General features: G+C 30.0%; 1 protein-coding gene across 1 annotated transcript; it reads left to right on the top strand.

The window, feature by feature from the left end:
- Nucleotides 1-11,295: 11,295 nt before the first annotated feature.
- On the top strand, nt 11,296-13,055 carry LOC107848575 (LOB domain-containing protein 42). The gene is made up of 2 exons (XM_016693364.2): nt 11,296-11,564; nt 12,266-13,055. The coding sequence occupies exons 1-2, from the start codon at nt 11,375-11,377 to the stop codon at nt 12,799-12,801; spliced, it is 726 nt and encodes a 241-aa protein (XP_016548850.2). The 5' UTR covers nt 11,296-11,374; the 3' UTR covers nt 12,802-13,055.
- Nucleotides 13,056-17,879: the final 4,824 nt, after the last annotated feature.

Raw genomic sequence — 17,879 nt, 5'->3', positions numbered from 1 at the left:
TTGTCTCTATTAATATACATAACATAACCGACATATACATTGCATTCTGTGTATATGTTGAGATTTTTGTAATATGTTTAAGGAGTTGAGATTTTTTGTAATATTGGAAACATAAGATGTGTATTTGTGTAATCTTTAGAAAAAATTACCTAAAACTTCATGGGGTATTCTATTTGTACATCAATATTTAATCTGTATTTAATTTTTTAAAAATATCTAGTTTTGACATACATCATATATGTATATTATGAAATATGCAGTAGAGTAATGAATGAATATATCACACAAATTGCAATTATAAATGAGATTAAGAAAAAAAAAATAACACAAAAAAGGATTATAACCTTTTAACAATTTTTGCGATTTTATTTTTTTTCAAAATAGCGAAAATAAATATTGAATACGAAAATTGAAACACAAAATTACAATTGAAGTTATTGTATACAAAAATAATAATAATTACAAAATTGACAATTTGAAAGTGTTTGAAGTTTATATTGTGCATTCAATTTCGAAAATCTAATTCAAACCGATAATAAAATCGATTTTCATTATGTTGAAACTGAATCAATTTTTATTGCGTATTAGAATCAAAAAAGGATTTCAGTAAACAAATTCAAGTAAAAAAATAATTTGCGTAAATCGTATATACCAGAATTTTGTATGCACGAATTACCAAATTTCTCCAGTAGATCGCAATTTTTTTTTAAAAAAAAATTATCAACTTTTGAAGGAGCAATTAACACATAAATTCATATTTATTGATATGTTATATGAAAGAAATAAATGAAAAGTTGGAGAAGATTAAGGACATTTATTACATTAAAATTTCCTTTTTTATCTCTTTTTGTTGTTATGGATTTTTTCTTCTTTTTTGTATATATATACATAAAACTGTCAATTATTTTGTCTATGAATTGTAAATATTAAAATTTAGACTAGAAAGTTAGTTATAGATACTCTAATAAGATTATATGTGAATTTTTGCCCAAATTTTAACCCCTTTTAATTCCTTTTCCCTTTTCTTGCAAAGTTTCTCAATTTACTTGGTAGAAATAATGAAACTTTTCCATCCTAGCATTAGAATATAACTAGAATATCAAGATTATTGAGTTCGATTAAACCTGTAATTTATATTATAATTTCACATTGCTATTAGAAAGCGATATGATAATAAGAATGTATCAATTCCTTGACCTCTAACCTCTCGAGCCTCGAAAAAGAAGAAGTTTCTGGTAAGGAACTAGCGTTTCCTTTTAATGACTTGCCTACATGACATGCATGTGAATTATTAGTGAATGGTTATAGAAAGTCCAAACCCATCGATAGGACCTCAAATTTGTCCCAAAAATTCACTTAAATCCCTAAACTAAGACTTGTATCTATTAGACTCCTAAACCCCTCGAATTTGATCCAATTAAGCCTTTTTTACCTACATGGCATGCTGCGTGTTTTTCACTCACTTTGGACGCGTGAGAAGTAATTTTTTTACTAAATTACGAATAAAATTGTGCCAAGTGGCATTGAGGGCCCAATTTTTTCAATAATAGAATAAATAATATTTTTTAAAATAAAAAACTTATAATTAAGTTATTTTATTAATTTTAATTATTATAATTTCTTAGTTTTTTTTTTTAAAGTCACCCCCCTCTTCGTCGTCTTATTCACACCCACCCCGCCCCCATCGTCTTCTTCACACCTCTCCCCCCTTTACTGTCTTCTTCACACCCCCCCCCTTCCCCCCCAAAGTCAGCGTTGTCTTCTTATCTTTTTCCTCTCTGTCTTCTTGATCCCACTAAAAGTCGGTCAAAATGTAAATCAATTTCCCTTCATCGTCAACCCCCAACCCCCCTTCCTGTCATCGTCATCTCAATTTACTTGGTAGAAATAGTGGAACTTTTTCATCCTAGCATTAGAATATAATTATAGTCTGAATCAAAATAATTGAGTTCGATTAAACCTGTGATTTATATTATAATTTTACGTTGTTATTAAAAAGCGATATGATGATAAAAATGTATTAATTCCTTCACCTCTAACCTCTCGAGCCCCGAGAAAGAAGAAATTTCTGATAAGAAATTAGTGTTTCCTTTTAATGACTTCCCTACATGACATGCATGTGAATTAGTAGTGAATGGTTGTAGAAATATATTACTCTATCAACCAAGAAAGAGAACAAAGTATATGTACTTTATCCCCTTTTAATTCTTTTTCCCTTTAATTGCAAAGTTTCTCAATTTACTCACAAGAATTAATAGAACTTTTCCAATGTGTATATATAGTAAAAACCTTTTTTATATAATAAAAACTATAGGCTTATTTCCGATAATTTTGCACACGAATCCAGCATTAAATAACCATATTATATATTTGTCACTTTGATTTGCATAAGTACAATAATCATACGTGTGATTAATTTGACATTATTATGAAAATAGATTGGTCTTGATTTTATGATACTCTGCGTTCACACTAAAAGTATGGCAAACAAGTGATTGATATTTTCGTTCTATCACGAGAATTATTCACTTTTTTCGGAATAAATTTTTAATTTTATTTGAAAATTAGTATTTGAATACGAAAATTTTAAATTTTATTTGATGTTGTACTTTAAATTTGAAAAAATAATTTATACTCACTTTTATTATAACGGGTAAATTTCATAGATGATAAGTTTACTATCTTTTTTTTTCACAAAAAATAAATTTACTATTTATCCAACACCAAAAATGCATGTCAGTTTCATACGATCAGGTGGAGTGATACAAGATCTGCCTCTTGGCTTATGTATAGATATTGATTCGTTCACACATGCAACAATTTGCTTCTCGTTTCGACGAACTAGAAGAGGTGTCAACCGGCAATCATATCGAGAAACAACGATTAGTGGATATTGACACTGTCACTGCACAACAAACAAAGATTGGAGATTCAGAGGTGTAACGTTAAGAGGTTCTCGGGTGTGCTGGGATTTGCGAAAAGCAACACCTTATGATGTTTATGACCAATTGGATCCTGACATACTAGTAGGTGCCAGAGGTGATTGCTATGATCGTTGCTATATTCATATTGAAGAGATGCGATAAAGTGTTCAGATCATTCTGCAGTGTCTTAATCAAATGTCTAGTGGCATGATTGTAAGCTATGCCCTCTATCACGATCTCAACGAATCACATTGACCGATAAGAATGGGCCCCCGTTTAATCTAGGTAGTGGGCCTAAGTTGAGGCCCAAACTTACCAAAAGAGCTCCATTTTGACTTTTAAGAACTTTGCTCTCGAGCATTTGATAGTTCAATTCAATTGAGGTTTTAAAGACTTCTATATCAAAATATAAAGCTTATGAGTTCGGAATTCGAATTCTTTTAGGCTACAAAATTCTCAATTAATATTTAATACATAATTTACATATATCTTTCTTAAGAAAGATACAAAATTTGAATCAAAGTTATTGAGTTCGGCTGAATCTGCAAAGTGTATTCTAATTCATTCTGCTACTATCAAAGGGCATTATGACAACTGACAAGGACGTATTAATTTCTTTACCGCTAACCTCTCGAGCCCCAAGAAAGAAGAAATATCAAAGGGCATTATGACAACTGACAAGGACGTATTAATTTCTTTACCGCTAACCTCTCGAGCCCCAAGAAAGAAGAAATTTCTTATAAGGAAATTGATATGAATGTGAATTAGTTGAATAAATAACTTTGAATATCATATGATTATAGATATATATTATCAACCAAGAAAGAGGACAAAATATATATACTTTAACCCCTTTTAATTCTTTTTTCCAATTTATTGCAAAGTTTCTCAATTTACTAAGAAGAAATAATGGAACTTTTCCAAGTCATTCGTTAGAGTATTAGTGTAACTTCTATTGTCTCTTTTCATATGTGTATATATATATAGTAAAAACCTTTTTTATATAATAAAAACTATAGTCTTATTTCCGATTATTTAGCACACGAATCCAGCATTAAATAACCATATTGTATATTTGTCACTTTGATTTGCATAAGTACAAAATCATACGTGTGATTAAATTGACATTATCATGCAAATAGATTGGTCTTGATCTTATGATACTCTGAGTTCACACTGCAAGTATGGCAAACAAGTGAAGTGGACACTTCTATTTTGTCACGAGAATTATTCACTTTTTTTTTTTTGGAATATCTTTTTTACTTTGTTTAAAAATCAATGATTGATCATGAAAATTTTAAATTTAAAGTTGTATTTTAAATTTGGAAACAATTTATTCTTCTTATTACTTGTTTTTCAACTCAAATTTCACTTCTAAAATTGTATTTAACAATTTATTTAGCTTATTACTTGTTTTTCAACTCAAATTTTACTTCTAAACTTGTATTTAAGTACATTGAAACATGAATATTATTTTTAAATTCAAAATTTTCTTTGCGAAAACTTTAGCCAAATACAATCCAGAGAAGGTTCACACTACAAAGATTTATTATACACAGCTTTATCGTGCTTAGATGTAAAATAGAATAAAAAAGTTTTAAAAGCAATAAACTTCATGTGGTATCTTAATTAATCAAGGTTAGCATAGATAATCCATAAAACAATGAAGTTATTTCCACTTGTGACCATAGGAAAAGCAATATATCCAACTCTTTGTAATCTACAATTTGTATTGATAAATGATAATCAAGCACTTAATGGAATTTAAGTTACGTACAAGAAAAAGAAAACGTACTTTTAAAGAGGAAGTCAAGTATTCAACACCGAATATATATATTTTTTCGATTATCAATATGAGACTTAATTTGTTTAGTACATATCTAACAAATTCTCATTGAACTAATTTTTACATATCTACCATGAGTTAATTTGGAGAGATTAACTACGTGTCACTCACACCAACCACATATTTATGGTGGCCAAATTTCACTAGCTTCTGTATAGTGGCAGAGATAAGATTTTTACTAAAGGGATTCAAAAATATGTATTCGAATTAATCGAATGGGGTTCAACATCTACTATATATGTATAAAATATAGTTTAATCATGTATAAATTATATATTTTTCATCAAAACGATGTTCGGATGAGCCCTTGAGTGTATGCTAGCTCCGTCCTGGTCCCGCATATACTCATCTCGCGAATCAATATGTAATCAATCGGGTTCTAAGTCAACTTTTTCGCCATCTCTATACTCATCTCGTCGAATCATGACTATAATATCAGTTACTGGGTTAAGAAAACCTAAATGTACTTTAACAGGATCTTACTCTTACATTATTCGTTAGGAGTCGAACCCACACCATTTTTTCAAACAACCTCACACCATTAAACATACTCAACATCCCCTCTTTTTTTACAATTTATCCACCTTCCGTAATTAAAAAAATCATAATACAAACTTTACTTTTCATTATTTTAGTCAAGCTAGTTTAGCATATGAAAATACCAATATATATATATATATATATATGATTCTTATCTAAATTTAATTCAACAAAAGAAGCCAGTGTAATGGAACTAAGTATGAACTTATTTAATTTAGGAAAAGTGAGGTACGACATTTTTTTAACCTCAAAACAAAAGAATTAATTAAAGAGGGACAAGTCCAAACAAATGGCAAATTAGGATAAACATTGGCCATACATGGTATAATAAAAACAAAAATAAATGACTCAACTAAACAACACTTAGGGCCCGCCCACAGATGGAAAATGAAAAACCAGGACTGATTTCTAATCTCGGTTCAAGTGAAAAATATTTATTAAAAAATATATTTTTTAAAAAAAATTAATTTTATATTTGGTTTTTAGTGTTTGATAAGCAATCAAAAAAATATTATCTTCAAAATATTTATATATTATCTAGCAAAAGACAGAGATGGGACGGGGTGGGGTGCAGGGGTGAACCTATGTGAAAATTTATGATGCTCCGACACACATAATTGATATAGCATGTTAAAAAGCATCATTGAAATCAAGAAAATATATAGTTGGATGCTTTGATATCTATGAGGAATCTTATAGGTTTGGGTGTTAGTATATAGTCGAACCTTCGGGACACCTACGATCCTAAATCTTGCGTTCGACATTGGTGTGGTGTAGAGGCTTGGGAGTGGAAAGCAAGGGTAGGCAAAAATTGAACTGATCAACAAATCGAACCAACAAAAATATTATTGATTTATTATTATTGGGATAACAATTTTTTAATATTTTTATAAAAAGATTGGGTTATTGGTTCGGTTTGATTTTTTTAATTGGGTCATTGAATAAATCGATAACCTAATAAGAATAGTAGTAAATTACTATTTTACATCTATTTGTCTATGTTATACACACATACATTTCTCTTAATTTCTCCTAACTAACATTTCTTAGTTCAAACTTGAGGATTCGTGTAAATTAAAACAAATCATGTAGAATTTTCGTTGTAACTTAGGTTCGGTTTCTTTCATATTAGTTACTATTTTTTCTATTTTATGATTATTTTCTTATCAATTAACCGAAATTCGAACCATTAAGGATTAAAATACGATAAATAAAAAATTGATAAAATATATTATATTAATTTAATTATTGATTTAGCATATTTAGAAATCGAAAATCGATAATACATAAAATCGAACCGAATCGATTCTACCAATGCACACCCCTAGTGGAAAGGAGTACGGGTTGGCGCTTGATGACCTTGGGTAGATGGGAGGATACAGTAAATATAGAAAGTCGTGAACTTATTTTTTTTACTTTTATCGACGAAGTTATTTTTCACATTTTTGATAGAAAAATTTTTACATAAAATATTTTTCAAAAATTTTGTTAGAACCGATTTAACGTAAAAACAAAAAATCCAGAAAATCGGGAGAAATGAGTGGTGGGCCCAAGGACATGAGGGGTGGGGTGGTGTTTTACGTGACTTTATGTGGCGAACCGCATGGTATTGCTTTGCTTTCACGTGGTTTCCACGCGCTGCTTTTTTTTAAGGGAATCTTTTTTTACGTATCGACACGTCGTTGGGTAGAGGCGAAGTCAGGATTTCAAGTAAACAGGTTCAATATTCAAAGAAAACTAAGTTGAAAGGGGTTAAACACCTACTATAACCATATAAAAAATAATTTTAATTATGTATAAATAGTATATTTTTTTATTGAAGGGGGTTCGGATGAACCCCCTAAAGAGGGCTGGCTCCGCCTCTATCGTCGGGGTGGATATAACTGTGTTGTTTGAGTCGGCTTGCAGATAATTTAACTAATTTCACGGAATAATTATCACCTTCTGCTCATTCTAGCAACATGTATCAAGGAACTCGATCCACTATTTGAACCTGAGATATAACTGAGGTTTAAATTTCATGAGTAGGCTTGCACATGATTTAACTAGTTTCACGGAATAGTTCTCACCTCCCTTAAAGCAACATGTATCAAGTAACTGAGATATAATTGAGGTTTAAATTTAATGAATCGGCTTGCATATATTTTAACTAATTTGACGAAATAGTTATCATCTCCCTTTAACAATATGTATCAAGTTGTATTTGAGATATAATTAAGGTTCAAATTTCATGAGTCGACTTGCATATAATTTAGCTAATTTCACAGCAGAGGCGGAGCCAAAATTTCAACTAAGGGGGTTCAATATTAAAAAAAAATTTAGTCGAATAGGATTCAACACCTACTATAACCACATAAAAAATAATTTTAATCCTGTATAAATAATATATTTTTCCGTCGAAAGGGATTCATCCGAACCCCCTAAAGAAGGTTGGCTCCGCCCCTGTTTCACGGAGTAATTATCACCTCCCTCTAGCAACATATATCAAGTAACTTTATCCATTATTTGAACCTGAGAAATAATTGAGGTTTAAGTTTCATGAGTCGGTTTGCACATAATTATATTTAACTAATTTCATGAAATAGTTATCACCTCCTTAAAATAACATGTATCAAGTAACTTTATCCATTATTTATACCTGAGATGTAACGAGGTTTAGATTTTTTGAGTCGACATATTTAACTAATTTCACGAAAGAATTATCACCTAATAGTTAATAAATTATGGCTCTCAACCTGAGATAAATTATGTGCAAGTCGACTCATGAAATTATTTAAAAATGCAAGGAGCTTTCTAATTACAATTAGTATAACTCATAGCGTTTTTACCTCGATCATGAAATTTGAACATAAGATTTTATCGCTTTCAAAATACTTTTTTTTTAATTTTCCATCCGGTGTTCGGTGTCTGCATTGGAGCCCCGACTAATCCGAATCGCGCATTGTAGGGCCCATTAAGGTGGCAGCGCTCCCAACAGAGCTTTCTCTGTATCCAGGATTGAACCCTCGACCTCTGATTAATGGTGGAGCAGCCTCATCCACTGCACCACAACTCATATTGGTGGCTTTCAAAATACTTCACTGCACACTAAATCATATTATTAGGTGCGATACGTCTTTTTAGCTATGGATTCATTTGAAATTCGACGTATAAATATATTTGTAATTTTATATTAAACATTTAATAAATATTGAATCTAAAAAAGCGTTGGAATAAGAATTTTAATTTTATGATTTTTTATTTTTTTTCATGACAGAATATTGGATTAAAAATGAGTTGGAATAAGAATTTTAACTTTATGAGTTTTGACTTTTTGTGACAGCTTCATGTTCTAATATAATTTAGTGTATATATCGGGTACGTGTAAGTTTTTATTTATTATATGTGCTTTTGATAAGTTTTAGCACAAATAAATTATTTGGTTAAAAACTATTCGAATATGTACTTTTAGCTTTGGTTTGAATATGCAACCATAATTTTAAATGCTATAAATTCAATATTAAAAATTTTAAACATTAAATTTATTAAATTTATATTCAAAATTTACATAGACTCTATCACTCCGAAAAACTCTGGTTGAGGGTCGTGACTTATAATGTATTTTTTAAAACTTCAAAATGTTACCAAATTCACAATTTTTTAAAAGGTTTTCTTTTCTTTTTTTTAAAATTTTTTGTTCAAAGTCAAATAATTTTTTATGTGAATTTATAATTTGTAAGAACCAGTCTGAATTGTTTTCCTTTGACTGAATAATTGGGGATGTTTGTTTGCATTTCATTTGTTACATTTTTTCATTTTTTGCTATGTAAATTCTACAAGTGAGGTCTGAATATATATAGGCCTTATCACTACATCGAAAAAATAAGAGATTGTTCTAAAAAACCCTCGACTCAAATATAATACATTCATTATAAAACATAGAGAAACAGATAAAATTCAAAGCTTTATAAATTGCAAATTGTAGTTACTCATATATCTATTAATTCTAAGTCTTTTTATTTACTTCTGCCATTAATCATTTTATTTTAAATTATCCACCACTTAATATAAAATAGGACATCACTTTTTCAAATGTCTCCTAGATTGGCCAAGCACTTATTTAGACGTGGAACCAATTTATTTTATATTTTAAGGTAAGCAAATTAATCGAACTATGTGTAAAATTAGACTTCATACGTTTCATTTTATTTGACAATATTTAAAAACTAATAGTTTATTTTTAATTTTTTTTTTAAAAAATTAATTTAAACTTCTTATTTTACCTTAAATTTTTATATTCACAAGAATGACAAATTAATGAATACATGATATGTATTTCGAAAGTCTTAAAATAATATAAATATCATGAAATGATTTTAGAAAGTTATTTTTTTAATTCTGCGATAGATCTATCAAATTGTATCAATAGAAACAACATCACGTCCAAGATAATTCTACAAATAGAACTTAAGAGGATGATACATATATATTTATATTTTTTCTATATTATAAAGATAGAAAATTTATTTTCAATAGATCCTTGAAAAAGTAAAACACAATTACTCAAACAATAGATATCTTTCATTATTCTCTAAAAGAATCCCCTGATATAATAAACAAATAGATTTTTTTTGGTTCAAGTAATAAACAAATTGATACTTCGACTTTTTCACATGAAAGGTTTGCCAGGCGAACCAAAAAAGAAGCCCAAATAATGGGAGAACTTTTTTTTTTTAAAGCACAAAATAAATTAAAAATAAATAAAACAAACATAGAAAACATTTTCTTTGTTTTCAAGTACTTCACTAGATCACCCCAAACACAACATAACCCCCCACCCCCACCCCCACCCTTTTCCTTCTTCTCTCATTTAATAATTAATGTGGCGAGTACTTTTCTAACCTTAATAAGACTCATGCTCGAGCCTTAATTCTAGTCATTTTTATAGGAAGCGTTTTACCTACATAATGCGATTTTTCAACATGAATTTAAATTAGTCGAGCTTTAATATAAGTATCAACCACCACATTGGAAATAAAAAAAATAATTTGTTATTTTCAGGTATTTTCCTTATAAGTTATAACCCAAACATGACATGTTGTACCTGAGGAAAAAAAATCAGATATTTATAGTTACCAAAATATTGTTTCATGAAAGAGAATCAATAGTTTAGAAGATACACCTTTTCATAAAGGTTTAACTCTTTAGAAAAGTCACAACCCATTGAAAAGATCATAATCATTCAAACTAAAAAGATGCCTATTCAAATTGCATATTTTCTCTTGATGTTTATTCGAAAAAATGCCTATTTATTTTCTATTCACATATCTTAAAAACGTTAGGCATAAACACCAATTCATATAGGTGTAACTTTTCAAAAAAGTCACAACCTATTGAAAAGACCATAGCCCTCCAAACTGAAAAGATACCTATTCAAATTGTATCATTTCTCTTAGTGTCTTTTCGAAAAAAAAAAACACTTATTCATTTTTCATTCACACCTCTTAAAAACGTTAAACGTGAACACCTTATACACCCCCATCCCCTAACCCAACCACAAACCCAACCCCTTTAATTTTCTTTTTCTCTCTAGTAATGTGGTGAGTACATTTCTAACCTTAGTTAGAGATCTCAGATTTGAACCCTGACTACTAAGTTGTTTTTGGTAGGATCACTTTATTCTATGTTATTGAACTTTATTATGCAAATTCAAATTAATCGGTTGTTTTTTATAGAAACCACTTTATTCTATGTTATTGAACTTTACTATGTGAATTTAAATTAATCGGTCGTTTTTGGTAGGAAACACTATAATGTTATTGAAATTTCCTATGCGAATCCAGATTAATCGATTCCAGTACAAGTACATAACACCTTTAAAAACAATTCCTTGTTTGATCACCCAAACACAACATAAACACCCCACCCCCACCCCCACTCCTCCACTCCACCCCACCTCCCTTTTCACTTCCCTTCTTTAATAAATACCCCCCTTTCTCCATATCTCCGCCTTCATTACATACATTTCTCCTCTTCCTCCCTCAACTTCTTCATCAGTTTCTTTCTCATTTTTCTCTCAATCACCATGAGAATGAGCTGCAATGGCTGTCGAGTTCTTCGTAAAGGTTGCAGTGAAACTTGCAGTTTAAGACCATGTCTTCAATGGATCAGATCCCCAGAATCTCAAGCCAATGCTACTGTCTTCCTTGCCAAGTTCTATGGTCGTGCTGGACTCATCAACCTCATCAATGCTGGTCCTCATCATCTTCGCCCCGGTATGTGTGTGTATGTATATATATATATATATATATATATATCTTACTTCGTCTGTTTCATTTTACACGACGCTCTTTTTGTTTTAAAAAAAAAAGACATTTTTATTTGTTTATTTTTAAGTTCTTCAAAGCTAAACTTAACATTTTTGGTCTATTTATTCTACCTTTTTAAAGAAAAAATAAAAGTTAGACCAACAAGAAGAGTACTCTCCGCAAGAAAGGTGAAAGTTCAGATGGAGCTACTAAGATTGTCTTGTTCTACATGTTTATTTGTTTTACGTGTTATTAGGCATCAAGTGAATAAAAATGAAAAAGCTTCTATGAAGGGGTAAAGGTGAAACAGTTACTATGTAAAGAGTTAAAAGTGTGTTTTTATAAAAAAAAAAAAAATGACTTAAAAATTTAAATTTGTTATTTGATGTATAAAATGAGACCGAGGGAGTAAAACGGAATGATTCGATCTTATTCAGTAATTTTTACTCGAACTTTACTTTATATAAGTATTGGAATTTTCACTAAATAAATATAAATAACCAATTTTTGATCCAGTGAATTAATACTCCAGAATTGTCCGTCGAACTCATAAAGTTCAAATTGTTGTTTTTTATTTTTGGATCCATTTTTACTCATATGCATGCAGAAGAAAATTCTTGAAATTATTTTTTATTCTAACTGTTTGTATTTTTTTCCTTTTTTTTCAGCAATATTTAAGTCTCTATTATATGAGGCTTGTGGCCGGATAATTAACCCGGTTAACGGGTCAGTCGGGTTAATGTGCTCGGGTAATTGGCAACGTTGTCAAGAAGCTGTTGAATCTGTACTTAATGGGTCAACAATCGTGCAAGTGCCAATCAACGATGAGAGTAATAATAACAATACTGATCAAATCGTTCCATTAAAAAGTTGTGACATACGTCACATTGCAAAGAACTCATCAAACACTGAGCAAGTGATCAGAACCAGGAATGGACGGTTCAAGCGTAAGGCTAATAATTCTGTTGCTGAAGAGGCAGCAGAAGAGTACTTGATGACGAATGAGCCCCCCTCGAAGTTTAGTATAACAGGGTGGGATCAGTTGAATGAGATGGATGAGTTGAAACGCGCACCAAGTCATGACTCGTTCTCCGTTGAAACGGTTGAACCGACCCTGTTGGTGAACCGGGTCGACCCGGTGAAGTTGGAGGAAAATGGTGATGTTGGATTAGAGCTTACTCTTGGGTTGATGAGTCCAATTTAATAAAACCATTTTGGTGTTTTTAGTAAAAGGAAAATAGTTAATTTCCTTTTTAATTGTCTTTTTGTTTTGTTCTTTTGTTTGCTCTAGAGTTTTTTTTTGGTATTTTATTTTGGAGGCGTATACAAATAGATAGAGATAAAAGAAGTGTAATTATGTAGTTGGTGATCAATGTAAGAGTGAAATGGTCACAAGATCAATCGAGCTTAGTGACAAAGTGATCGTTAATAATATTAGTATCTAATTAACTACTAAAACTAGTTGCAATATATTATTTCAAGATTTTGCATTTATCCAGTATTGTTATATCCTTGTGTTCTGAACTCGCTTCTTGGTACAAAGCAAGACCGGCGAAAAATATCATTCTAGTTCTGCTTTTTTTTAATCTTTAATATCGATTTGAGATTGAATCTTTAAAACTATATGTCTTAAGAAGATGATCAAGGACCTTTATCGACACAATTCTATGATAGAAGTAACCCTTAGCTTCGCTCTACGAGTTCAATGGCATTCAGTATTTTTGACTTGTCATACAACTATTATATTCCGAACCTATAAACTTGAAAGAGTATATGAAGAGTTTAGTAATCGGTACAAGTTAAAATTGTTGAACACATCGAACTCGCAAAGTTGAAATTTTGAATCGATTTTGTTTCCACCTCTAATATAATTAACTAGCTTTATTTTTTTTTTTAGAAATTTGATTGGTCATGTCAGAGAAGTAGGTGAAATTAATGGGGAAAGAAAGATGAAGAGCACGTGGAAATGCATGGAGAAAATTTTGTCAACAAATGCTATGCATGCAATGGTTTATTAGAGTTTGGATTTTGCCATTTTTTGAGAAAAAAAGTTGTTTTTTTAGATTAACTTTTGCCTTATTTCTTCTGGATCATAGACATGCGGAGCATGCTAGCCTAGGTTAGCTTTTGTGGACATGTTCCCAAGAATCTAGGGAATTCTATGCAATTAATAGAACATAACGGCCAAGTAGTGAAACAGATGTGACTGTTCCTCTCTTAATCAGAAGTTTTGGTCAGGTTCGATTCTTGGATATAGAAAAATCTTTGATAGAGAGTTTTTTTTCCGAATGGACCCTACACAGTGCGGAATTGAATTAGTCGGGCTTCAAAGTAAGTAACGGATATCGAAAAAATAACAAAATAAAGCAACATATATATAACTCCGTTTATTCTAATTTATGTGACATAATTTAAATTGGAGTTTAAAAAATTAAAGCATGAATTTTGAAATTGATGGTTTTAGATATGTCTATGATATTTATGTAGCATATAAGATTTATTTGAGGTAAAGTGAGATGTGTAAAATTACGTTAATTGTCAAATTTAGAAGAATGTCATTCTTTTTAGTATCATGATAGATCTAAGATTTGAACTTTATGAATTTTAAATTTTATAAATTTATTGAATTGAGTCGCATTCTAACTCCTGAAGAGGAGTCTTGGAGTAACTGGTAAAGTTGCTGCCATGTGACCAGAAGGTCACAGATTCAAGCATTGAAAACAACCTCTGACAGAAATGCAAGGTAAGACACTGCGAGAGCTTTAATACACCGAACTGTCCTTTTTTTTTTTTGTAATCGCATTCTAACTCCTCCAATATTTATTTGAAGTGAATAAAAAAGGAAGTGTGTCCCAAATATAAGTTACACTATTAAAATAATAAAATTAGAGACGGACAAATTTTTTAGCAAATAATAAAAACTTTATTGTTAATCTTATTCGGCTACAAATTATCATAATTTTGTGTTATAGTTGTGAATAATTTAAAGATGGATTAACGACGAAGATCATGATTAATTCAAGATATAGAAATATGACTAGTAATCTAAAAATCATTCATTAATATGACCATCTAATTTGTTGTTTAATTAGCGCAAGATCAAGTTAAAATATGCACAATCTACTTGCTAATTAAAATATCAACCAACTCACCACCAAAGGAAGTGGTGCAGCGGATGGGGCTGCTCCTCCCTTAATCAGAGTTCTCGGATTCGAGCCCTAAGTATGAGAAAATTCTTGGTAGGGAGCGCTTCCCCTCGAATAAGACCCTACGCGACACGAATCTGGATTAGTTGGACTCCAATACGGGTGAGAAACCAACAAAAAAATATCAACTAACTCAACACCTCTTTATATCTATATCAAGGTGGACAGGCTAATTAACATATTTAATGACTCCATTCATGGTCTTCGATGTTAATACATTTATGCACTAATAATAAAAAAATGGACTGCTTCATCCTTAACCAGAGGTCGAGGGTTTGACCCTAAGTATGGAGAAAACTCTGTTGGGAGCGTTGCCACCTTAATGGGCCCTGCAACGCGCGATCCGAATTAGTCGAGGCTCCAATGAAGGCACTAGATAGAAAAAAAAAACTTCAATCAAAATCATAAAATGTGCATAGAATCCCCCCCCCCCCCTCCCCTCCCCCAAGCCCACAATTATAATGCAAGTTTTAAATGGTTTAATTAATCAAATTAATTAACATGGTGTGTGTGGTATGATGCAAAGAAAAAAGTAGTTGACTAATTATAATGTAAATATGTAACATGTCCAATTATATAGGCTTACATCACATATCAACAATACCTTATAATATTTGTTCTTCATTATTTATATTAGCTCAAATTTTTTTTTTTCGGGACCCCATTTACTAATCAACAATTTGTGAATATTTCAAACTCAAATGATCTTTGGAAGCTTCTTAATTAAGAAACAGTAAAAAAAAACAATTGCATTATGGGTTGCTGACTTGTTGCCAAGCCTTGTTGGTTCGTCACATTTTCATATATTCCAAATCCAACTTGGAAATTAAAAAATCCATAATATTTTTTATGATATTTTTTTTTTTTCCATACACTTTATATAAGAGTGTGCTTATAAAAGTATCAAATTTTTTCATGTTCGATTAGTTAAAGTATTCTGTGACATATGTTTCTAAGAAAACAAATATCTTGATTTGAGTATGAGCGAAGCTAGGGGCACAAAAAACAACCTATCTTGAGCCGGGGGTCTATCGAAAATCAACTTTTCTACTTCTTTGGAAATAGTGGTATGGAATGAGTACATTTTACCCTTCTCAGACCCCACTTGTAGGAATACACTGGGTTTATTGTTGTTGTAGACGTTTGTTAAAAGAGAAAAGATCAAACCACTTATTTTTCATAATTTTTTTTGTTAATCGTACCAATTACCAAACACACCCTAAATCCTTAATTGAAAATTGATTTTCATAGTGCCTTCATTTTTTAAATTCCAACAACAATTTTGCAGTTTATATGGTTGAAAAAAAATCATGTGCAAGGCACAAACCTTCTATAAAAATTAAAGATGACAGCCTGAGTGACGAAAATTAACATGAAAGTGATTTACTAATATAATAATTAATTCTTAATTAAAGAGTTTGATTATTTTATTATTCAGATGAAGTCAAGAGAGTATCTAGATTCATTGTGTTCAAAAGTTTCCTTTATGCAAACATGTGGAGCTAGCCATGATTTGCTAATCCAATAATATAAATAATACAAAAATTAATCTTTATTAATATTTTTAAATTTTGCTTTGGCAGGTCGCCTCATAAATATAATTATAAAATATCACTAATATCATTGTAAAAATGTATCTTCGTTGGATGTATCGGACGCTAATTATGTATCTCGACAGACCCAAAATTGAGATTTTCAGTAATTTTGCAAATGTTGAGATTTTCTGCAATTAAGCTCCAAACTTTCGGAGTTTATATTGTATGCCCGTAATTTTATGAGTGAGGTCTGATCATCTGTGGTAAAAACATTCACCTTCCTCTCTTATTCCAATGTAGAGTTCGTCTAAGATATCATATGCACACTAAGCTTCTTCAAAATCTTACTTGCCTAAACCTTGTTCGTCCTTCGCTATAATCCGCCCTCGTCGGTCTGCCATCAGCACTTCACTCCATTAGTGAGCGTATTGAGAATAAATTAAAATTAACTAGTGTTTGATCATAACTTCTGCGAGTAAATTTTGAAAATTTATCTTCAATTATCTACAAAATTCACATACATCGAGAAGGATAGGTCGAATGTCAAGAAAAAAAAATACTAACACATATTTAGAGATAGAGGAAATATATAACAATACTCAATTTTACATTTAAATATAATTATATATTAAGTAGCTTTCTTTATACCAATATATATTTTGGGATAAAATTAAAGCTACTAAATTTACGTGATCTATTCGTCAAGGTTAGATGCTGAGCCTGTTCAGTCTGATCTAAATGAATTCGAATTAGCTTGCTGCGCCACTAAATTTCGAATATCAAATACCTAAAGCCAAAAAAAAAAAAAATCATTTTAATTTCTTATCTATATCTATAATCTATAATTTATATTTATAATCTATATCTATAATCTATATCTATATCTATATCTATAATCTATAATATATTAAAAGTGTGAAGGACTCTAGAAATGTTGTTTGAACTTTTTGTCTTTCATTAAAAGTTCTTGTTTTATACAAAATCGTCTTTTCACTATTTTTTTTTAATATTTAAGTTGAAAATTAATTAAATATATTTATGATAAAAATATTTTCTTATTAGAAGTCATCAAAATTTCAATATCTTTTCCTAATTTAAGAGTTTTAAATTAATTAAATATATTTATTGTAGACCTTTCGTTATTAGAAGTTATCAAAATTAATGACAATATATATTTTTTTCATTGGTTTAAGACTTCTAAATCAACTAAATTTGATTTAAAGAAGATTTGAAAAATCTAAAAATAAATATAAAACTATTAGAATAAGAAAAATTGAAGAATTACCAAATTTTTAAAAGTTTTAAGTACGTAATAAAAATGTAATTAATAATTACATAAGGATTTGAATTTTAAATAAGAAAATATTTTAAATATAAAAAAAAATTCGTAACACAAATATGGTTCAAATTGATGCATCTCTCTTAGTCTGTGTCAATAAAGGAAAGAGGTATGCAAATGTAAAAGTAATGATCTATCAACAACTTGAAACTGGCAAAGCATATATGTGTATATGTTTAAGTTTACATTATTATATTAAAGT

Source organism: Capsicum annuum, chromosome 11 (assembly GCF_002878395.1).
Source record: "Capsicum annuum cultivar UCD-10X-F1 chromosome 11, UCD10Xv1.1, whole genome shotgun sequence".
Classification (NCBI taxonomy): Eukaryota; Viridiplantae; Streptophyta; class Magnoliopsida; order Solanales; family Solanaceae; genus Capsicum; species Capsicum annuum.
Note: the sequence above shows the minus strand (reverse complement) of the source record. Positions and strands in the feature narration are given on the sequence as shown.